The 18,545-nt window shown below is 47.4% G+C and overlaps 1 protein-coding gene across 1 annotated transcript; it reads left to right on the forward strand.

Annotated features, from left to right (window-relative positions):
- The first annotated feature begins 53 nt into the window (after nucleotides 1-53).
- Nucleotides 54-6,517, forward strand: LOC139174280 (ras-related GTP-binding protein C). The gene is made up of 7 exons (XM_070764561.1): nucleotides 54-378; nucleotides 476-679; nucleotides 787-986; nucleotides 1,776-1,890; nucleotides 2,316-2,458; nucleotides 3,118-3,266; nucleotides 5,265-6,517. The coding sequence occupies exons 1-7, from the start codon at nucleotides 88-90 to the stop codon at nucleotides 5,411-5,413; spliced, it is 1,251 nt and encodes a 416-aa protein (XP_070620662.1). The 5' UTR covers nucleotides 54-87; the 3' UTR covers nucleotides 5,414-6,517.
- Nucleotides 6,518-18,545: the final 12,028 nt, after the last annotated feature.

The raw sequence follows: 18,545 nt of genomic DNA on the forward strand, positions 1-18,545 counted from the left end.
GCCCTGCGGGAGGCGGGGAGGCGGTCACGTGGGGGCGGCGCGGTCGCGGGCCAATCGGCTGGGCGTCCGCCTGGGGCCCGGCTGGTCATGGCGGCCATGCCGTTCGGGGCGGCCGAGGAGCCGGCGGGGCTGTCGGGCGGCGCTTTGTCCGCGGGCAGCCTGGGCGCGGGCGAGGCCTTCCCCAAAGACTTCGGCTACGGCGCCGAGGAGGGCGAGGAGGGGGAGGGGGCGGGCGAGGGGGGCCCGGCGGGGGGCGGCGGCGGGGCCGGGCTGGGCCTGGCGGGGGGCGGGCTGGGGGCCGGCGGGGGCGACGCCTCCAAGCAGCCCCGCATCCTGCTGATGGGGCTGCGGCGCAGCGGGAAGTCCTCCATCCAGAAGGTGCCGTGGGGGGGAGGGGCGGGGGGGCGTAAGGGGGGCGGGGCGGGCGGGGCTGAACCTCCTCTGTGCCCCTCCCTCTCCCTCCCCCCCATGGCAGGTGGTCTTCCACAAGATGTCCCCCAACGAGACGCTCTTCCTGGAGAGCACCAACAAGATCTACAAGGACGACGTCTCCAGCAGCTCCTTCGTCAACTTCCAGATCTGGGACTTCCCCGGCCAGATGGACTTCTTCGACCCCACCTTCGACTACGAGATGATCTTCCGCGGCACCGGGGCCCTCATCTACGTCATCGACGCCCAGGTGGGGGGGCCGGAGGGGAAGGCCGGGGGCCCCCCACCCACTCATCCCCCCACCCACTCAAGGAGGAGCCCGGCAGCTTCTACCGGCCTCTCCCGCTTCCTCCGCAGGACGACTACGTGGAGGCATTGACCAGGCTGCACGTGACGGTTTCCAAAGCCTACAAAATCAATCCGGAAATGAACTTTGAAGTCTTCATCCACAAAGTGGACGGCTTATCGGATGACCATAAAATTGAGACGCAGAGGGACATCCACCAAAGAGCCAACGATGACCTGGCCGATGCCGGCTTGGAGAAACTACATCTCAGGCAAGCGAAACGTCTGCAGTGTCCGGGAGGTGGGAAGAGCAAGGAGGCCTCTTTCCTCAAAGAAAGGCTCTTCTGATGGCACCCGTGGCAGGACTCCAGAAGGGGCCGCCATTTCCCCCTGGCCGCAAGATGCCGCTGCCGAGGGCCCGACCCCAAAGTGCTGCGTTTTGCGGCCTTCACAAGGCCTGAATGCGGCAGAAAGCACTCTGCACTCGGCCTGAAGCAGCAAAATGGCACACCTTGTTCCCCGGCTGCACAACTGTGGCTGCCATTTGGTCTCACACACAAAGTGGCAGCAACCTCCAGAATTGTGCCATGCGGCCGTGCGACAAAGCGATCCATTCTAGTGCTCTGGAAGAGGAGGAGGGTGTTTGGGCCGCTGGGTGGGAATCAGCCCTGGGGAGACCCAGTGAGCGTGGGGAAAGAAAGGCCTGTGAGGCCAGGGGGCAGGAGGGGGCGCGTGCGGCTTCCTGGTGCAGGAGGCCTTGGGAGGGCCAGGGCAGCTGGGCCTGGGCCTCTGCTCAGCTTCCAGGGGCCTTCCCCACGCACCCTTGTTTAATGACTCTCCTCTAATTTTGGGGTGGGGAGGGGAACAGCCGAGGCCCAGAATTTTCTGAATCTCAAATGCTGTCACAATTAGCAAGTCTACTTTTTCTCATCTGGTATTTTTCTGACGGTGTCGGGTTTTTTTATAATTTCTGTTAGTTAATTGTGAATCACACAAAGAAGTGGATTTCAACAGATTCCAGTTGAACTAATTATAAAGTTCTTGTTTATGGTTTTTTTTAGCTTTTATTTGACCAGCATCTATGATCACTCAATATTTGAAGCCTTCAGCAAAGTGGTGCAAAAGCTCATCCCTCAGCTGCCCACTTTGGAAAACTTGCTGAACATCTTTATATCAGTAAGTGACAGTTAATTACTCCACATCTGGAAAGGGCGAATAATGTGGTGAAATTCAGCCAATGGGTAGTTTTCGTTTAGGAGATGGTGAAATTGACACCGAGAGATCTTGGAAAGACCTTTTGCCTCAGAAGCAGAGGTGGGTTGGAAACTGCTCGGTCTTGTTGAGCTTTAACAGATTATCTGGTTTATATTAGACATTTTAAACTAATAATCTTCATTTGTCAAAAGATTTGGTTTGCACGCTAGTAAAATTATTAAAATGCGTGCTGTGTTTAATAATTCCTTTATAGCGTGGATATTTTTACCTCCTAAGTATATGCAATAAAGTATTGCAAAATGAATAAAAGCAAATGGATCTTGGGACAAATGTGGGCATTTGTGAGATGTAATCTTAATTTAAACTTGTCTTTTCATTTTCTGAAGAACTCGGGGATTGAGAAAGCTTTCCTTTTTGATGTTGTCAGCAAGATCTATATTGCAACAGACAGTTCTCCTGTTGACATGCAGTCCTACGAGTTATGCTGCGACATGATTGACGTTGTCATTGATGTTTCTTGCATATATGGGTAAGTAAATGCTGTAGGAGTATGGAACAACAGCCGTGAAAGAAGCCACTGACATCTAAGATCATTTACTGTCCAGGGATATTTTGAGAAGTGCAGGTTAACCTTAAAATTGTGAAGGATTTAGTTTATGAGCCGGGGGATGCTATTCGGCCTTGCTTATTGTTGGCATAATTTTGTCTAGAATCCTGAGCAGGCGTCTTTATGAAGCCTGGTATGTCTCGCGTCATGATCACAGTACGGGTATTTCTGTCAAAATATAACTGCTGCCCAGAGTTACCTTGTCAATGAAATGGGCAGCCTATACATTTAATGAATAAATAAAATAACAGGATGACTTTTATATTAATGCAAATTAATATGAATATAAATGTAAGGATATACAATAGCGTTCCGTGCGCCTTTGGCGCTTAGTTAGCGCACCGCCCCCTAGAGTTGGGAACAACTAGGACATCTCTGCGAGGGGAACCTTTACCTTTTTAAGGATAGAAAAGATTTGTAAGCTAAAAAGCAAATGTACATTTCTGAAGTTGTCGTAAAGATTGTAAACTTCTTATAAAATTCTGTTCAGTTGCTTAAATGTAAATGAGGCATCTGAGTTGCTACGTGCTCAGTCCGAACCTCGGTGTGCTGAGCAGCCTTTCTCCTTCCACCTCCTCCAGGTTAAAAGAAGATGGCAGCGGTAGTGCATATGACGAGGAATCAATGGCAATTATTAAACTCAACAACACAACTGTTTTATATTTAAAAGAAGTGACAAAATTCCTAGCCTTGGTGTGTATCCTCAGAGAAGAAAGCTTTGAACGCAAAGGTGAGTAAAATGGGCTTCCGCACCTCATAATTTTGTTCCGTGAATCAATCCAACTTTCACGGACCAGCAGCACAAACAACACCATTAAAAACACTAATCATAGTTTTGTTATTATTTCCAAAATAAAAAATACGCTCTGCTTCAAACTCAGGGCAAAACAGTTTCATCTGAAATATTTAGTCTGAGCTGGCTGTGCCCTAGTGAGGTAAAAGTTGGAATATACTACAAGTGTTCCAAGTATCGTATAAGGAGCAACGTTAGAAATGATTGGAAGCAGTGGCTGTTCGGAATGTCCTTTTGTTTCATCTATTAGCTCCACAAAACTATCAAGACAAATTAAAACTGCATTAAACATTGCCCCAACACGCAATGGGATAATTATTCTAGGCTGGGAGGGAGGGAGGGCAATTTCTCTAACCCAGGGATCCCCAATTCCTGGTGTCCGTCCACAGCCTCTTAGGAACTGGGCCATACGAGCAGTGGGTGAGCGAGCAAAGCTTCATCTGCACAGGGAGAGGATGTTGGTTGCATGGGAAACCATCTCCGCCCAGTCCATGGAAGACACTTTTTCTTCCGAAACTGGTCCCTGGTGCCAGGAAGCTTGGAGACCGCTGCTGTAATACATTAGCTAGAGAGCCACGTCATAAATTACCACCCAGAGTCACAGAGGGAGGGGGTGGCCATATAACCTATCTATAGCAAGTGTTTGTACCCTTGGGCAAATGGCAATCAAGAAAAAGGGCATTATCCTAAAATTACATTAAATGCCAGACAGCATTGGGAATCCTAGAATTATGGCAAATGGAACTGGTTGAAAATTGCTTGGATTGATATAATCGGAATCTGTCCCCTGACTATGCGTCAGTCGGTCTGTAGTTAGAACACTAATATAAATGTTCAAATATTTGCACAAAATTCTGTGTGTTTTCCAAAATGCTTCTTGGAGATGTTTTGTTGAGTAGGTGCCCCACAGTTGATAGAACATTTTTGGTAAGCCAGGAGAAGAAGAGGTCGGGAATCCTCGGAAAAGCTTGCTTGCCATACATTCTTTGAGGGGTGGCATACAAATCTAATTAATAATAATAATAATAATAATAATAATAATAATAATAATAATAATAATAATAATAATAATCTCTCTTAGAAGTAGTTGTTTGCCTTTTCCACTTTTTTTCTATAAGAAACCTCTAAAAAGTCAAACCTTCCTGCTGTGTCTTTGGAAATGCCTCGGGCATCTGCTAAGAAGCCTGCTTTTCTTTGCCCAACCCAACTTTCAAACAATTTCCCGGGAGACCCTGCTCAGTTCAGCGTTCTGGAATTATTCTAATTGCTTGATCCCATATGAAGAGGGTGCTCAGAGAGTGCTGGGAAGCACGAGGGACCAGTATATAAGTAAGTGTCAGTGCAGTTGCTTTGGAGAGGGTTGGAAGCCGAGTGCAGCCTCTCTTAGTAGAGAATCATAGCTTCGGCATATGGACATATTGAGGACCTTTTTTGCAACTGCCCATTGGGAAGAGAGTGCCTGCTTGAGTGCAGCATCGCCGGCTGTGCTGCTTATCAAGTCTCGGGGGGCCGAGATCACTTTTCGCTTTCAGGCGGGTCTCTTTTTGTAAGGAGGATAATAATAATAATAATAATAATAATAATAATAATAATAATTTATTAGATTTGTATGCCGCCCCTCTCCGAAGACTCGGGGCGGCCCACAACAACGATAAAACCAGTATCTTCTTACGAGCTGCTTCCTCGCAAGAGGGCAGGAGGGGAATTGGAAACCAGGGGTTTTCTGTGGGAGGGGCAGGGCAAGGGAGTAGGAGAGATGGGGGGCTTAAGACAGCTGTTCTGCACCCGAAGTGGGTTGCTTCCCATCCCAGCTCAGGAGAATCCAGCGCCTCTCAGTCTCGGAAGCTTCCACATCACACCTCTCGTTTCCTGGGCTCTTCCCAACTGATGCCTCTCTTCCCTCCCCTCCTCCCCCCCCTCCTCTTTTCTTCGCAGGCCTCATAGACTATAATTTCCACTGCTTCCGGAAGGCCATCCACGAGGTCTTTGAAGTGGGCGTTTCCTCCCACCGCCCCTGCGGCCATCCAGCCAACATTCCCAACCTGAAAGCAGTGACTCACAACGGCACCCCGAAGGAGGACTGAGTGGGGACGGCCTGGGGCTTGCTTGTCTCCCCTGGGTCTGGATGGGGGCTGGAGCCGCAGCACGGAGGGCCGGCAGCACGATGCCTTCCCTTTCCTTTGGAGCAAGCGGAGTCTGCCTTGGGGCCTTGTTGTCACGGCTCACCCGGACCCCCGGGAGTGACCGAGGGGAAGCCGAGATGCAGAGTGGCGCCTTTCGGTGGGAGGAGGCAGGCGGCCCCTCCTCCATGGGGGAGCTTCCTCGCTTGTTCCAGGATCAGGCCGCGTGCTCCAGAGGCTCTGAAATTCTAGCGGGGTTCCTCATTTCTTTGAGGACCTGCTCAACACATTCCACCCGCGTTATCGCACGGTTTTGTGGCAGTGCCTGAAAAAAGTAATCTCTCCTGTGACGCCGCCTCTGCAAACCCACGGGAGGAGAGCGCTTGCCTGCTTTCCTAGCGCTCACTGTGCTCAGAGCTGCGTGAAGTGTCCTGTCTTGCGTTGCCAGGCTCCTGCGTTCGTCCCCGCCCTCTTTTCTGACTCATTCCTTTACACGGTTGGTCTGAAGCCGCTTTGGGCAGCGCTGGCGCCCTCAGCGGGGGGGCGGAGGTGAGCGCCCTGCCCGAGAATGCGGCCCGACTGATCGGGAGGAACCTTCGCGCTCTTCCCGGATCATCCCATTCCATCCGGCTGTGGCTGATGTGGCTAGAATTCATTCTGTATCTCATCCTTGAGGCCACGTGGTCACCTAGAGGGTCGGTTTATTTTTTTAAAAATACGTACGGCTTTGACGAGAGCGGAGCGATTCTAGGTTTGGGTTGCTAGAAGTTGGCCACAATTTTGCTCATTTTCCACCACGGGTGAAACTCCCTTGCATAGGAATACTTTCCATCTGCTGAAATGTTTTCTGTGAATCCTCTGTGTTTGGGCAGGTAAATGCCATTCTCTTAATGGTGGCAGCGCTTCCAGAGCCCCAGACTCTGTTCTTGACTCAAAATGTCAGTGGGAGTTTGTTGAAGAGTTAACAGGCTTTAACCCTCTTCACAGGTGTTTGCATTCTGCCGGAAGGTTCTGTCCGGAGCGGATATGTTCCCAAACTATTTTAATAAAAGATCTTTATCTGGACAAGTGCTTCTCCTCTGAATTAAATACAGGGAAAGACAGGCTTTAGTGTCCAGGGGGAAGTTGTGAATACACATATATTGTGGCGGAATAAATTAGTGGCTGTAGTCCCAGATTCTAATAAACACCTTATAGGTTCTGCTTTACCATGTTTTCTTTCAACTTGTAAGCAAAACTAACCAGCTGTTTTTGCCACGCAGTGCTGTGTATTTCTCTTGGGGCACCTTTTTGCTACGTTCATACTTTTACATTTTTCCTTATTTTGAACCTATAAACACTGCAGAGAGTAAACACGTAAACCACCTTTTCAGAAAGGTGTAGAAGGAATGCTTAAGGAATTAGCGGCCTGCAATTGGTATGCAGGCAAATCTGTTGACTCAGGTTTTGCATTAAATTGTATTATTTTAAAAATATAGAAACTTTTAATTTACAGTTCGTTTTGCTTTTGCTAGTAAGTTCGTGTATTACAGTGATTTGATCACAAGTACCATATACTCTGTACCAGTAGATGAATACCCATGCTTTGCTACAAAGCTGTGTGATTGGGCTTCATACATTGTCATTTAAAGCTTGAAAATGTATGCAGAATATGTAAGTCCTTAGCATCAGAGCGTCTTAATATAAGGCAGCTGGCATGACAGACGTCTTTTCAGGTGCGGAGGGGGAATAGAATGTCTAAACTCCCGGCCTGCAAGCTAGATGAGTTACACGCTGGTCACGCCCATGCCCAGTTTAGCTAAGGGGTAGCATCAGAGCGTCTTAATATAAGACAAGTGGCAGTTGGAACAGAGTTCTTTTCAGGTGGGGAGGGGGAGTAGAACTTCTTAACACCTTAGCATCAGAGCGTGTTAATATAATACTGTATAAGGAATACTAAAGATGTGATGGTCATTTTAAAAAAAACACCTTTCTTAGCGAGCACCGAAAGCCGAGAGGAATGTAGGTGCCAGGTTTCATGTTTGTAGGTTTTACAGTTGTGGAGATTTTGTGATGAGTGAATAATACTTGGCTCTTATATATATATAGATGTGTAGCAGGGATACATGAACCCCAAAAAATGCATCAAAAGTTTTAAACCTTAAATGTGGAGCAATTTCTCTTCATTCAATCTCAACACTGGCAACGAAGGTGGGATTGGAAGAGAACAAAGGAGAAGGGAGCTGAAGTGAACTGGGCATTCACGTGTCGTCAGCACCATCTTCGCAGCAAGTCGGGATTCTGCACCTACCATTCCACGATGACCACACGTGCCCCACCAACTTCATACACTCCAGCTAAAGAAGATTGGCCATCATATATGGATTGATTGCAGATTGATTGCATTGATTCCACCTGGCTAGCAATGGTCAAGCTGAGAGAATGGTGCGGTCAACCAAAGAGGCGCTAACTAGAATGGGCCCCAGAGACTGGCAGGCTACAATCGATAACTTCCTTCTAGTACAACACATAACCCCTAGCGCCACCACAAACCGGAGCCCAGCTGAATTATTAATGGGACGCAAGTAAGATCACAACTAGATTAGACTAAATCCAAATTACAGTGCTGAGGCACCAACAGGTTTGATCAGCCAGCACTGATAATTTAAAATAAGGAACTTAGTAGATACCCACAAATATGCTGGGGGTTGGTGCTGGGTTCCGGCTCAAGTAATCACAATTACTGGTCCGCGTTCCTATTGAGTGGAATTGGAAGACGGCACCATATGGAGGAGACACTGTCCCAAGGCAACAAGAAGATACCCAAACAACTAAAACACCCCTGAATCCCTCGGGATTGGGCGGCCTAGAAGTCAAATAAAATAGATAGATAGATAGATAGATAGATAGATAGATAGATAGATAGATAGATAGATAGATAGATAGATAGATGATAGAGAGAGACTGCAACGCACAACCTGGAGACCCACATGCATGTATCCACCCACCTGCGGAGCCAGGAATCCAGCGGAGGCTTCTGGAGGAGCCAGCCAGGCCCCAGGGGAGCTTCCAGGCGGTTCCGCTGGCTGACTCCAGAGCGGCAGCAGGCTTGACTCTCCAGGCCGCCACCACTGCACCAATTGGACTGTGCAGGCCAGGTTGCGCCCACCCATGCCCCGCCTACCTGAGTGATTATGTCAGTTGAACATTGCTGATTGGATGGCGTTCTTTCCAGGAGGGGAGGAGTGAAGCCTGGGGTTCAAGGCAGAAGCCGGGTTTAAAGTGATCGGCCCAAACGAAGAGAGTGGAGCAGCCTCGGTGGCTGAGCTGTGTCCTTTAAAAGAGGGAAACTGCCGGACTGCCCATGCAGAGAGAGATGCAACAAGACTGGAATAAAGAGCTGAAGTCACACACACACGCACATCTGGACTTCTACAGCTGGTGGCTGATCCTGCTGTAGAAAATAGTTGGGAAAATCACATTTCTAATTTTTTTTAATGTACCGCCCAGAATCCACCAGAGTGGGGCTGCCAATAAATTTTAATAATAATTGTAGCAGTTTAAAGCAAGATGTTTACTAGTAAATCCTTTATCAGTGAAGAATGCAACATCATGTTACAACAGTCCTAGTTGGCAAACAACCCGCTACTAATTAACTCCAGTAGCAGTTGGTATTAGTTCAAAGGTCCTAAACAATGAGGAGCCAATTGAGTCCAGTTACCTTACGGAGCTTCTTCAGTTTGGCAAATTTCCCAGAATTCACGCTCTGATTAGAAGCCATGACAGAGGAACACAAGACAGATATCAGGGAAACAAACTCTGACCAAGTGGGATTCCCCAAAGTTCTTTTCTGCAGCCTCCCAGCTACATGGACTCTTCTTAAATAGACTAGGGGAGGAAAGTGGCCAATTGGCCTCAAGTCTTACTCCCGAGTAGACCTCCTTGAGAGTAGACCTTTCTGCCTCTTGCCAGCCCTACCATGGGAGGTTCCTACCGGTGCAGTAGGTGACTCCACACTGGTAGTGGCTGCCAGATTGTGCAATTTGCATGTGACCGCTCTGGTGCTGGTCCGTTGAGAGGCACCATCTTTTTTCCTGAATTTTTTGGCTTTTTTAATTTCTGTGCATGTGCAGAACCAAAATCTCAGGAGGGGACGCTCACGTGCACAGGATTTTGGCATTTTTTTGCTTCTGCGCATGCTGTCTGGGAATCTTGCACATGGCCTGAGAGGGATGCCAGGGTCACCTGGTGGACCAGGGTTCGCCCTGTTCTTGCCTTCCTCTGCGGAAGACAATGGATCCTCCCCAGCCCCACCCTGAGCTGCACTATAGGCCTGATGTGGCCCTCAGTGAAATTGAGTTTGACACCTCTTGGTTTGGAGAACTTGGACATCCAACGTTCCCTGTCACTGCTACACTGAATGGCTTTTCCTACGTACAACATCTTGGTGGTTTGTCTAGTTACAAGAAACACAGCTTTTTCTGCAAAAGCAGTTGTAAAATTTGCATTCAGGAAAAGTTGTAACAGCTCTAATTAGCACAAAGACTATTTTTTAAAAAAATGTAAGCACTATATTTTGAAAATTACAGTACAGTACTGTATATACAATAAATTTCAATCTAGCAAGTTACAATAAATACCTGTATACATCACAAGATGGCAGTAGAGGTCCACAAATATTTTAGTTTCACACTTTTCCTTGGCTAAAGGTTCATTCTACAGCAGGGGTCCCCAACCTTTTGCCCCTCCAGGACCACCAAATTCATAATTTTAGATCTTGGGGACCATTGGGGGAGGGGCGGCTCAGGCACCTTTCAGTCTCTGCGAGTCCTGCAGGTGGGCGGCCTGAGAAGAAACGCCGGGCCCAGGCACTCAGCTCAGACGCCTCGTCCGTTTCCCTTCTCTGAAGAATCTGGGCGAATGTTTCCGCAAGGGTTGCCGCTCCGTCCAGCATACGGAACAGAGGGGAAAAGCCTCTCAGTCAAAGCAACGTCTTGGTAAAACGGGTGGACTCCAGCTCACCCACCCCCCTCCATCGGTTTGCTTCCTCCCGTGCCACGTGTCATCCGTGGCCTGGCACTGACGGAACCAGCTCTGGGATGTCACCAGCAGTTTGCTATAGGTTCTATAGGTCAGGTACGAAGTGGGAGGAGGAAGCCCCTCTGGCGGGAGACCCCCAACCATTCTAGGCCGAGGCTGTGCAGTCCTTTCCTGAAGGCCTCCCGTGCTGGAGCACCACGGCCGCTGGAGGGAAGCCTGGTGACACAGGTGAGTCTTCAGACTCTTTCGGAAGGCGAGAAGGGCGGGGGCAGTACGAATCTCCCGGGGGAGCTGATTCCAGAGGGCCGGGCCCCCCACAGAGAAGACTCTTCCCCTCGGCCACGCCAAGTGACATTGTCTAGTTGACAGCACCCGGAGAAGGCCGACTCTGTGGGACCTGCCGGTCTCTGTGATTCATGTGGCAGAAGGTGGACCCGCAGGTAATCTGGCCCGATGCCATGTAGGGCTTTACGGGTCATAACCAACACTTTGAACTGCGTCCAGAAAACAATTGGCAGCCAGTGCAGTCTGCAGAGTGTTGGACAGAGATGTGTCTGTCCGGGCAAGCCCATGGCTGCTCGCGTGGCTGCGTTCTGCACAATTTGCTCTGCAAAGGTAGCCCCATAACATACTACTACTAAAACAAATACAGTGGTACCTCTACCTACACAGGCCTCTACTTATGAACTTTTCTAGATAAGAACCGGGTGTTCAAGATTTTTTTGCCTCTTCTCAAGAACCATTTTCCACTTACAAACCTGAGCCTCCAAAACTGTAACTTCCGTGGGGCCTCTCTAGGAATCTCCTGGGAGGAAACAGGGCTGGAAAAGGCAGGGAGAAACCTCTGTGGGGCTTCTCTAGGAATCTCCTGGGAGGAAACAGGGCCTCCACCCTCCCTGTGGTTTCCCCAATTGCACATTGATTCCTATGGGAAAAATTGCTTCTTCTTACAAACTTTTCTACTTAAGAACCTGGACACGGAATGAATGAGGTTCGTATGTAGAGGCATCACTGTATCGTATGGCGTTTCCGGACCCCTGCGTAAGTGGATATCTGTTTCTATCAAACAGGCAACAAGTAGTCAAAATAGGGAACACCCTGTCAAACCTTGCACCTGTTAACAGCAATGCCCCCCCACCCAAAGTGGCATTTTAGGACCCACACTTCATACTTTACATAAATGACCTTTGTGATCATATAAGCAGTGGTGTCCTCTTTGCTGATGATTTAAAATTATTCACAAGTGACAACTCCAAAGCTCAGCCAACAGAGGCTCTGTTTTACACATTGGCAAAAAGAATCAGAATGCAAAATACAAGCTGAGTATAACGTGGACCCCTTCCACGCCAACCCTTCTCTCATGGTTAGGATATCCTTGTTATCATTAAGCCAGGGATTGCTAGGCAAAGCTGCCTTAAATTTCTCAGTCCACTCTCCCTGGTCTCGGTCACTCAACTGTTGGATGTGGTGACGACAGGGGCTGCCAGTTCCCTCTTTGAGGAAAAAGTGCCTGCTTCTTCTTCTGATGACGTGGGAATCACAGAGTGGAACTCTTCTTCTCTTTGACTGTCATACTGCAGTTTTCTGGACAACATTTCAGCCAATAGGTTCTTCCCTGCAAGGATGTGTTAGATTTGAGAGAAGCATACTATCGCATCCGAGTCAGGGAGGTGGATGAATGGAAAACTGCATTCAACTGCCCGCTGGGAAGCTTCCAATTCAAGGTGATGCCTTTTGGACTGCAGGGAAGGGTTATGCAGTTTTCATGCAGTACATCAATGAGGTGCTCCACCCCCACTTGAAAATGGGGTGCTCATCTATTTAGATGATATTCTCATCTTTAGTGAGACGCTGGAAGAGCACATGAAGCTGGTGCGACAAGTCTTGAAAAAACTCTTAGCTGCCAAATTATATGCGAAACTTCCCAAATGCAAGTTCCACAAGACTTCACTGGACTAGTGATGCTGCTCAGAGGAGTCTACATTGCATGCCAGCAGTGGGCAACTTCTAACAGATCTGTTTAATTTGTTGTTTGAATCCCTATAACACCCCTTTGGCTTTGATTTCCCGAGGAAAATTTGGACACCACTCAACCATTGCAGGTGCCAACAGTGGAAATATAAATTTGGGTTGTGATAATCCTGACTGTGATTGTGGGAATGTCCTGCAAACTTTACATCATATTGCTGGATTCCTGTCTGAAATACAGGCTCTTGGGGTCAGTGCTGTCCAGTAGCTAAACAATCCAGATATCCTGCCTTGGGTTTAGCCACTCTAGTAACAGCTGATACATAATTTAATTTTACACATAATTTTATTCACCACCAGCACTGTGTGTTTTTAAAATAAGGCACTGTTCTGATATTTTATATTTTGACATACATTTTATATGCTGTTTTGTGAATGTTTTATGCATTAATGTTGTTATGTTACGCCATACGAAATATATATATAGAGAGAGCATTTTTAGAGAGGAGTCTAGGTTAGACAGATGGCATTCGCTTTGCATTTACAAGGAGGGGGGGTGTTTCAGTATAATTCCAACTAGCCCAACTTCTGCAGACTCTGCTCTATTCCCCTTGGTTTCCATATTTATGGACTGTTTAAGTCCAACTGTGCCACCTTTCCCCCTTTTCCACGGGGCTCTCCCCTGAGATGGAACTGTCCGCTGATCGCCAGAAAGTCCCCAGAACTGACCCCCTCAGGTGAGAGGAGGTGGAGCCTCCATGTTCTGGCAAGTTTTATTCCTCAGAACTGTCTGGTGGGAAAGGCAAGCTGGCCTTCCGAACGGTTGTGGCTGATGGACACGGCAAACACCGAAAGGCTGGACAGTCTCTCGGAAAGCAAATCCGAGTCACTGCAGATGGGGCAGAGAGAGGTTCCCTTGCTCTGAGTGACAGGACTTAATCATTAGTGACAATGATTGACAGATGTACTCCATCTGCTGCTCCGATGCCTAGGAGCATTTCTCCCACTCCGGTCTGTGGGTACAGTGAACTCCTGAGGGAGAGGAAGGCTGCCTGTGATTGACAGGTGCCTTGCAGAGAGACGGGCTGCTGACAGCAAGACAACCGAAACCTCCCAGTGCTTCATGGAAAGAAATCTCATGGGTCGTGCGCATTTATTCCACTTCATTTATCACGTCCAGAATGGGGTTAAATACGTTACCAGGAAACCTTCCAAGTTAAATCAGAGCCACATGTACCTTAATGCTACATTGGCTTCCTTTAAAAACACCCTGATCCCTCTGTGCACGGAAGGCACCAAGGGGCCCAAACGCTTCATGTCTTTCTGTAGGGGTGGGGGTGGGGGGGTGAAAATTCCGGGGCAGCCAAACTCCTGAATTGCCAGGTCAAGAGGGATTCTGTCACCCAGATGTGAGGAGGGAAACGGTTCCTTCACAGTCACTCCAGCCAGGTCATTAAAAAAAAAAAAAAAAAAAATTTTGCCTTGGGCCGCATTTCGGGTTGGGTAGGCGATCAATTATTTTGTGAATTAGTTTCTAGAGAAATCACACCTGTAAAGAAAATTCTACCCTTGTCACCATATCATAGCCGAACGCTTTGCAGCAGGTAATGTGTTTTTTTCTTATTGGTGCTTTAAAAGAAAAAAAAAATCTCATGCTGACCCTAAGGATGATTCTTTCCTCCTGAAGAAATATGTCTTGATCATTAAAGCCTCGGTGCAATTTTGTGCCATAGAAGATGGAGAACTTCAAATGAAAGGAAAGCAGAGGGCTACACAAGGGCTACACAAGTGCCAGGTAGATTCTTGGCTCTGTAAGCAAGGTGGCCAATATGGATATGGGACTGGGCTCGGTGACTGGTTTGGTTTGGCTGTCTTGGTACACACTTAATATGTTTATCACAACAGTTCAAGGACTCGGTATTGAGATTTGTCTACAGAGGCCTTGCTCCAATGGAAGGGACTGGAGGTGGCTGGTTTGGCTTCCTTGGCAAAGAAGAGTCTGGTTCTGCAGCCCCAGGAGGATCAAGGGCTCCTTTTTCTCCCCTTTTGCAATATTTAAATGCTTATTGCTATTATCATTGGATATAAAATGAATGTAGCTAAAAAGAGATATGAAGGTAAATAAAATGGAGAGGGAAACGTTTTAAATAGAAAATAATGGAAATGGAAGTGTGTGTGTGTGTGTGTTTCTGTTGAATCGCCTTTTCATTATCAGCAAAAATATTATATACACACACACACACATATGAAAATGGTGGTCAATGTAAAACATTGAGACAAAACGATGCTCTCAGATGATGCACCAGTTGATTCATGACGCAATGTATGTTAAGAGGAAAAAAGAATCCAAAATAAATAAACGCTTTTTACCCACAGATAATACAGGTGATTGCTGAGTTACCATCCTACATTTATCTTGCTAACATTGGTTAAGTGGCTTTGCCCCATGCTATGAACTCTCTTGCTGCTGTTTCTAAGGGAATAATTGCACTTGTTAAATGAGTAACCTGGTTGTAAAATTGAATCTGGATTCCCCGTTGACTTTGCTTGTCAGAGGATCACAAAAGGGGATCACCTTGCAACCGTCATAGATGTGATCCAGTGGCCAAACATCTGAATTCTGATTGCGTGCCCATTATCATCATTATCATTATTATTAGATTTGTATGCCGCCCTTCTCCGAAGACCTGCTAACATGGCTGGACTTGACCCTTTGCTTGTGCCATCTTCCAGTCCTCTGCCCCAAAGCAAACTGGGACCCTTTTGAGGGACTCCGAGGCTTCCAGGAAACGGCAGCCATCGGCCTGGCAGACGCTGGGGATTCAAGCCCCCCCCCCCCCTCGATGCTGCAGGCATTTCAAAGCTGCCACAGCCCTTAAATCCCGGACCAAGAACTTGTGGCCTTTGCTCCCCTTCCCCCCTTCCCCCTTCCTTACCCGCGTCCACCCGCGGCTGCCTGCTAGGAATAGTTTTGCCTTCCGAGCACCACAGCGTTGCCAGGGCTCTGCTTCCGGTGGGCAGCGATCAGCAGGGCGGCCACACACTCCCGTAACCCAAGAAGCGGCTCTGCTGGACAAAGGGCCCCAGAGAGGTGGAGGGAGCCTTTTGAAATACAACCATCACTTTCGAGAGCCAAACATTTATTTGAATCCAATTTCTTTGAAAGCTAATAGTGGCTGTTTCCTCAGATATTAAGTATCTTTGTCTTATGTGGGTATAAATAGTCCTCTAATTTAATTGAGAAAAAATGAATGGAAAATTTAATTGACTATCTTAAGGAAGGATAATGTGATGCGTTTTATCTAATAAATCTGAGAGGCCACGCTTACCTATTTGTGTGGTAAACAATTGAGCTGTGATTTGCTGAGTTTAAAATGCTATTATGTTGAAATTAAGACCTTAATATTTTTAGCAGCTTTAACAGACTTTGCATTTGACAAAACACCTGATTAGAGGCAATTACAGTTTATCTTACAGAAACTTTTACAGGCAAAACTGGTTCTCATCAGGTCAGCTGAATAATGACTCAAATGAAGGAAAGTCCATCAAGCAGGGGTCAGATGAAAGGGGACTCAGTCCGGGGCAGGAATGTGACCCTAGTAACCATCTCAGACAAGCACACTCCCCCCTCCCCAATTTTCACAAAGATAAACGGTGTGTGTGTGTGCTGCTGGTGGAAGGGAGAAGCCCATCCAAACTTACAAGATTCTTTTACTATAGCTTTACAGTAACAGCTCTATGGCGTTGGGTGGTCTACCTTGAAGGGTGGACACACGCCGGCGCTCCCTCTTGCCGGCATGAGCAAAAGAGAAGCGGGGGCCTTTTTCTTTCAGCTGGACTCTCCCGTCCTGCCCGTTGCTCACTCGGACACTCCAAGTACTTAAATCCCACCATTATGAAGGGAAGTTTATCTCTTGACCAGCGGTGGGTTGGACCGGATCTTAGAACCTGGAGCGCCGGGAGGCTCTGCTCACTCGACTGGGCTGCTGCTGCACGTGCACAGAAGTGTTGTGTGAGTGCACAAGTGTACACACAAATTGGCAGCAAAATTGTTTAGAACCCACCACTGAGCTGCTTGATGGACTTTCCTTCCTTTGAGGCATCGTTCCGCTGATCTGGTGGGGACCAGTTTTGCCGGTTTCGATCCAATAAGAAGGACCCTCCCCTGAATTAGCAAACGGGCTCCTGTCTAGATTGGTTTGTGCAGGTAAGCTGGTCATGCTCTGCAGATGTTGCTAAGATTACAAAGAGCCGCAAAATTAGGATCCTTCTTTTCGAAAGGCTCAGGGTGAATGAAAAGTGACCATGAGACCACTTAGAACCTCTGCTTTCCAAAGCATTACCAAAACTGTCCATGATGGTTTATTGCTTTTTATTGTTGTATGCCATCCAGGTCCACCTGTTTTGATTTGGGCAGCATCATAAACCCAGTAAAGAAATAAATAGCTTTTTGTTGAAGTGCTCTGCATGATGCCATATGGAAAAATACATTGGACTGGGAGCATTTATCTTCTGGGAACTTGTAGAAAGATGGACTCCCCATTTCAGAAGGACAAAAGCTGTAACAGAAGGCTATGCAGGAAGAGGCTTTTGGGACAAAAGGTTTATGCTGAGACCAATTTTCCTAGGAATATTTTTTCTGAGGAGTCTCCATTGGTAGACCATGTGCTAATTTCTGAGAATTCTGCCCAACATCCCCCACATTGTTGACCTTCAGCATTGACTTCTACCTCAATCATTGACCCTTTTCTGTTTTCTTCACTCTGAAGTGGGGCGTCAGCCCCCCCAGATTCAGCTGCATCCTTCACGGGACAGAGGCTGCCCAGTGCAATTTCTTGAATGGTCACCAGTCAACCATTCCAAACAAATTGTTGGCCAATTGATTCTGGTTTGGAATATCATGGCCACTCACTCCTGGTATTATTGTCTGTTGGCCCAGATAAAGCCTCTGGCAGTATTCCAATAAATACCCCCAACAAAAGAAGACTCTGAAGCTAGAAGTTTCTCAAAGTTCCAATTTATTAGAAATGCCGTGTTAGCAACATCTGGGACAACCTGAACCTGAAAGCACCCAAAACAGAAGAAGCCTTGAGACTTTGGAAGAAGTTCGGAGAAGAGCAACTGAGACAATCAAAGGCCTGGAGACCAGAAGGAATGAAGAACAGTCGCGGGGTTTGGGTTTGGCTAATCTAAAGAAAAGAATTAGTGAGGGGAGGGGGCATATATAGACGTATTCCAGTATTTGAGGGAATGACTTAAAGAAGAGAGGGGGGGTCAGTTTATTTTCCAAAGCACCAGAAGGCAGGACAAGAGACCATGGTTGGAAACTAATCAAAGAGAGAATTAAGGAGAAAAGACGAAGCAGAATCATTGCAGAAACACTGGCTGGAAAATAGCGAAGCTCTGATGAGCTTCATGATAATGATGATAATAATAATAATAATAATAATAATAATAATAATAATGATGATGATGATAAAAAAATTGTTCTTTGTCATTGCATGTATATACACAGTAGACCCATGCAACAAAATCCGTATGACACCAAACACCAATCTCAACATACATAACAATCCGAAAGAACTTGTTCAACCCAGCACAATTTCAGTCTCCAGGTCCTCAATGAAGGCAGATTGGCAGCCATTGTTTTTTCTGCAGTTCTGATTCTCCTCTGAAGTCTGTGTCGGCCTTGTTGGGTTGCAGAACCAAACCAGGCAGTTATAGAGGAGAAGATGACAGACTCAATGACCCCTCTGTAGACTGTATCAGCAGCTCCTTGGGCAGTTTGAGCTTCCTGAGTTGGCGCAGAAAGAACATTCTTTGTGGTGCTTTTTTGATGATGTTTTTGATGCTAGGTGACCATTTTTTTGATGCTAGGTGACACTCCGCAGTCTGCATTGGTTGCCGATCAGTTTCCCATCACAATTCAAAGTGTTGGTTATGACCTATAAAGCTCTTCATGGCACCGGACCAGATTATCTCAGGGACCACCTTCTGCTGCACGAATCCCAGCGACCAGTTAGGTCCCACAGAGTGGATCTTCTCCGGGTCCCGTCAACTAAAGAATGTCCCTTGGCGGGACCCAGGGGAAGAGCCTTCTCTGTGGTGG

Source organism: Erythrolamprus reginae, chromosome 11 (genome assembly GCF_031021105.1).
Source record: "Erythrolamprus reginae isolate rEryReg1 chromosome 11, rEryReg1.hap1, whole genome shotgun sequence".
NCBI classification, from domain to species: Eukaryota; Metazoa; Chordata; class Lepidosauria; order Squamata; family Dipsadidae; genus Erythrolamprus; species Erythrolamprus reginae.

Excerpts from the sequence above, each read along its gene's own strand:
- LOC139174280 (XM_070764561.1), top strand. The coding sequence starts at position 88 with ATGGCGGCCATGCCGTTCGGGGCGGCCGAGGAGCCGGCGGGGCTGTCG. Across the intron at positions 379-475 it reads GGAAGTCCTCCATCCAGAAG|GTGGTCTTCCACAAGATGTC; the intron begins GTGCCGTGGGGG and ends CCCCCATGGCAG. Across the intron at positions 1,891-2,315 it reads TGCTGAACATCTTTATATCA|AACTCGGGGATTGAGAAAGC; the intron begins GTAAGTGACAGT and ends CATTTTCTGAAG.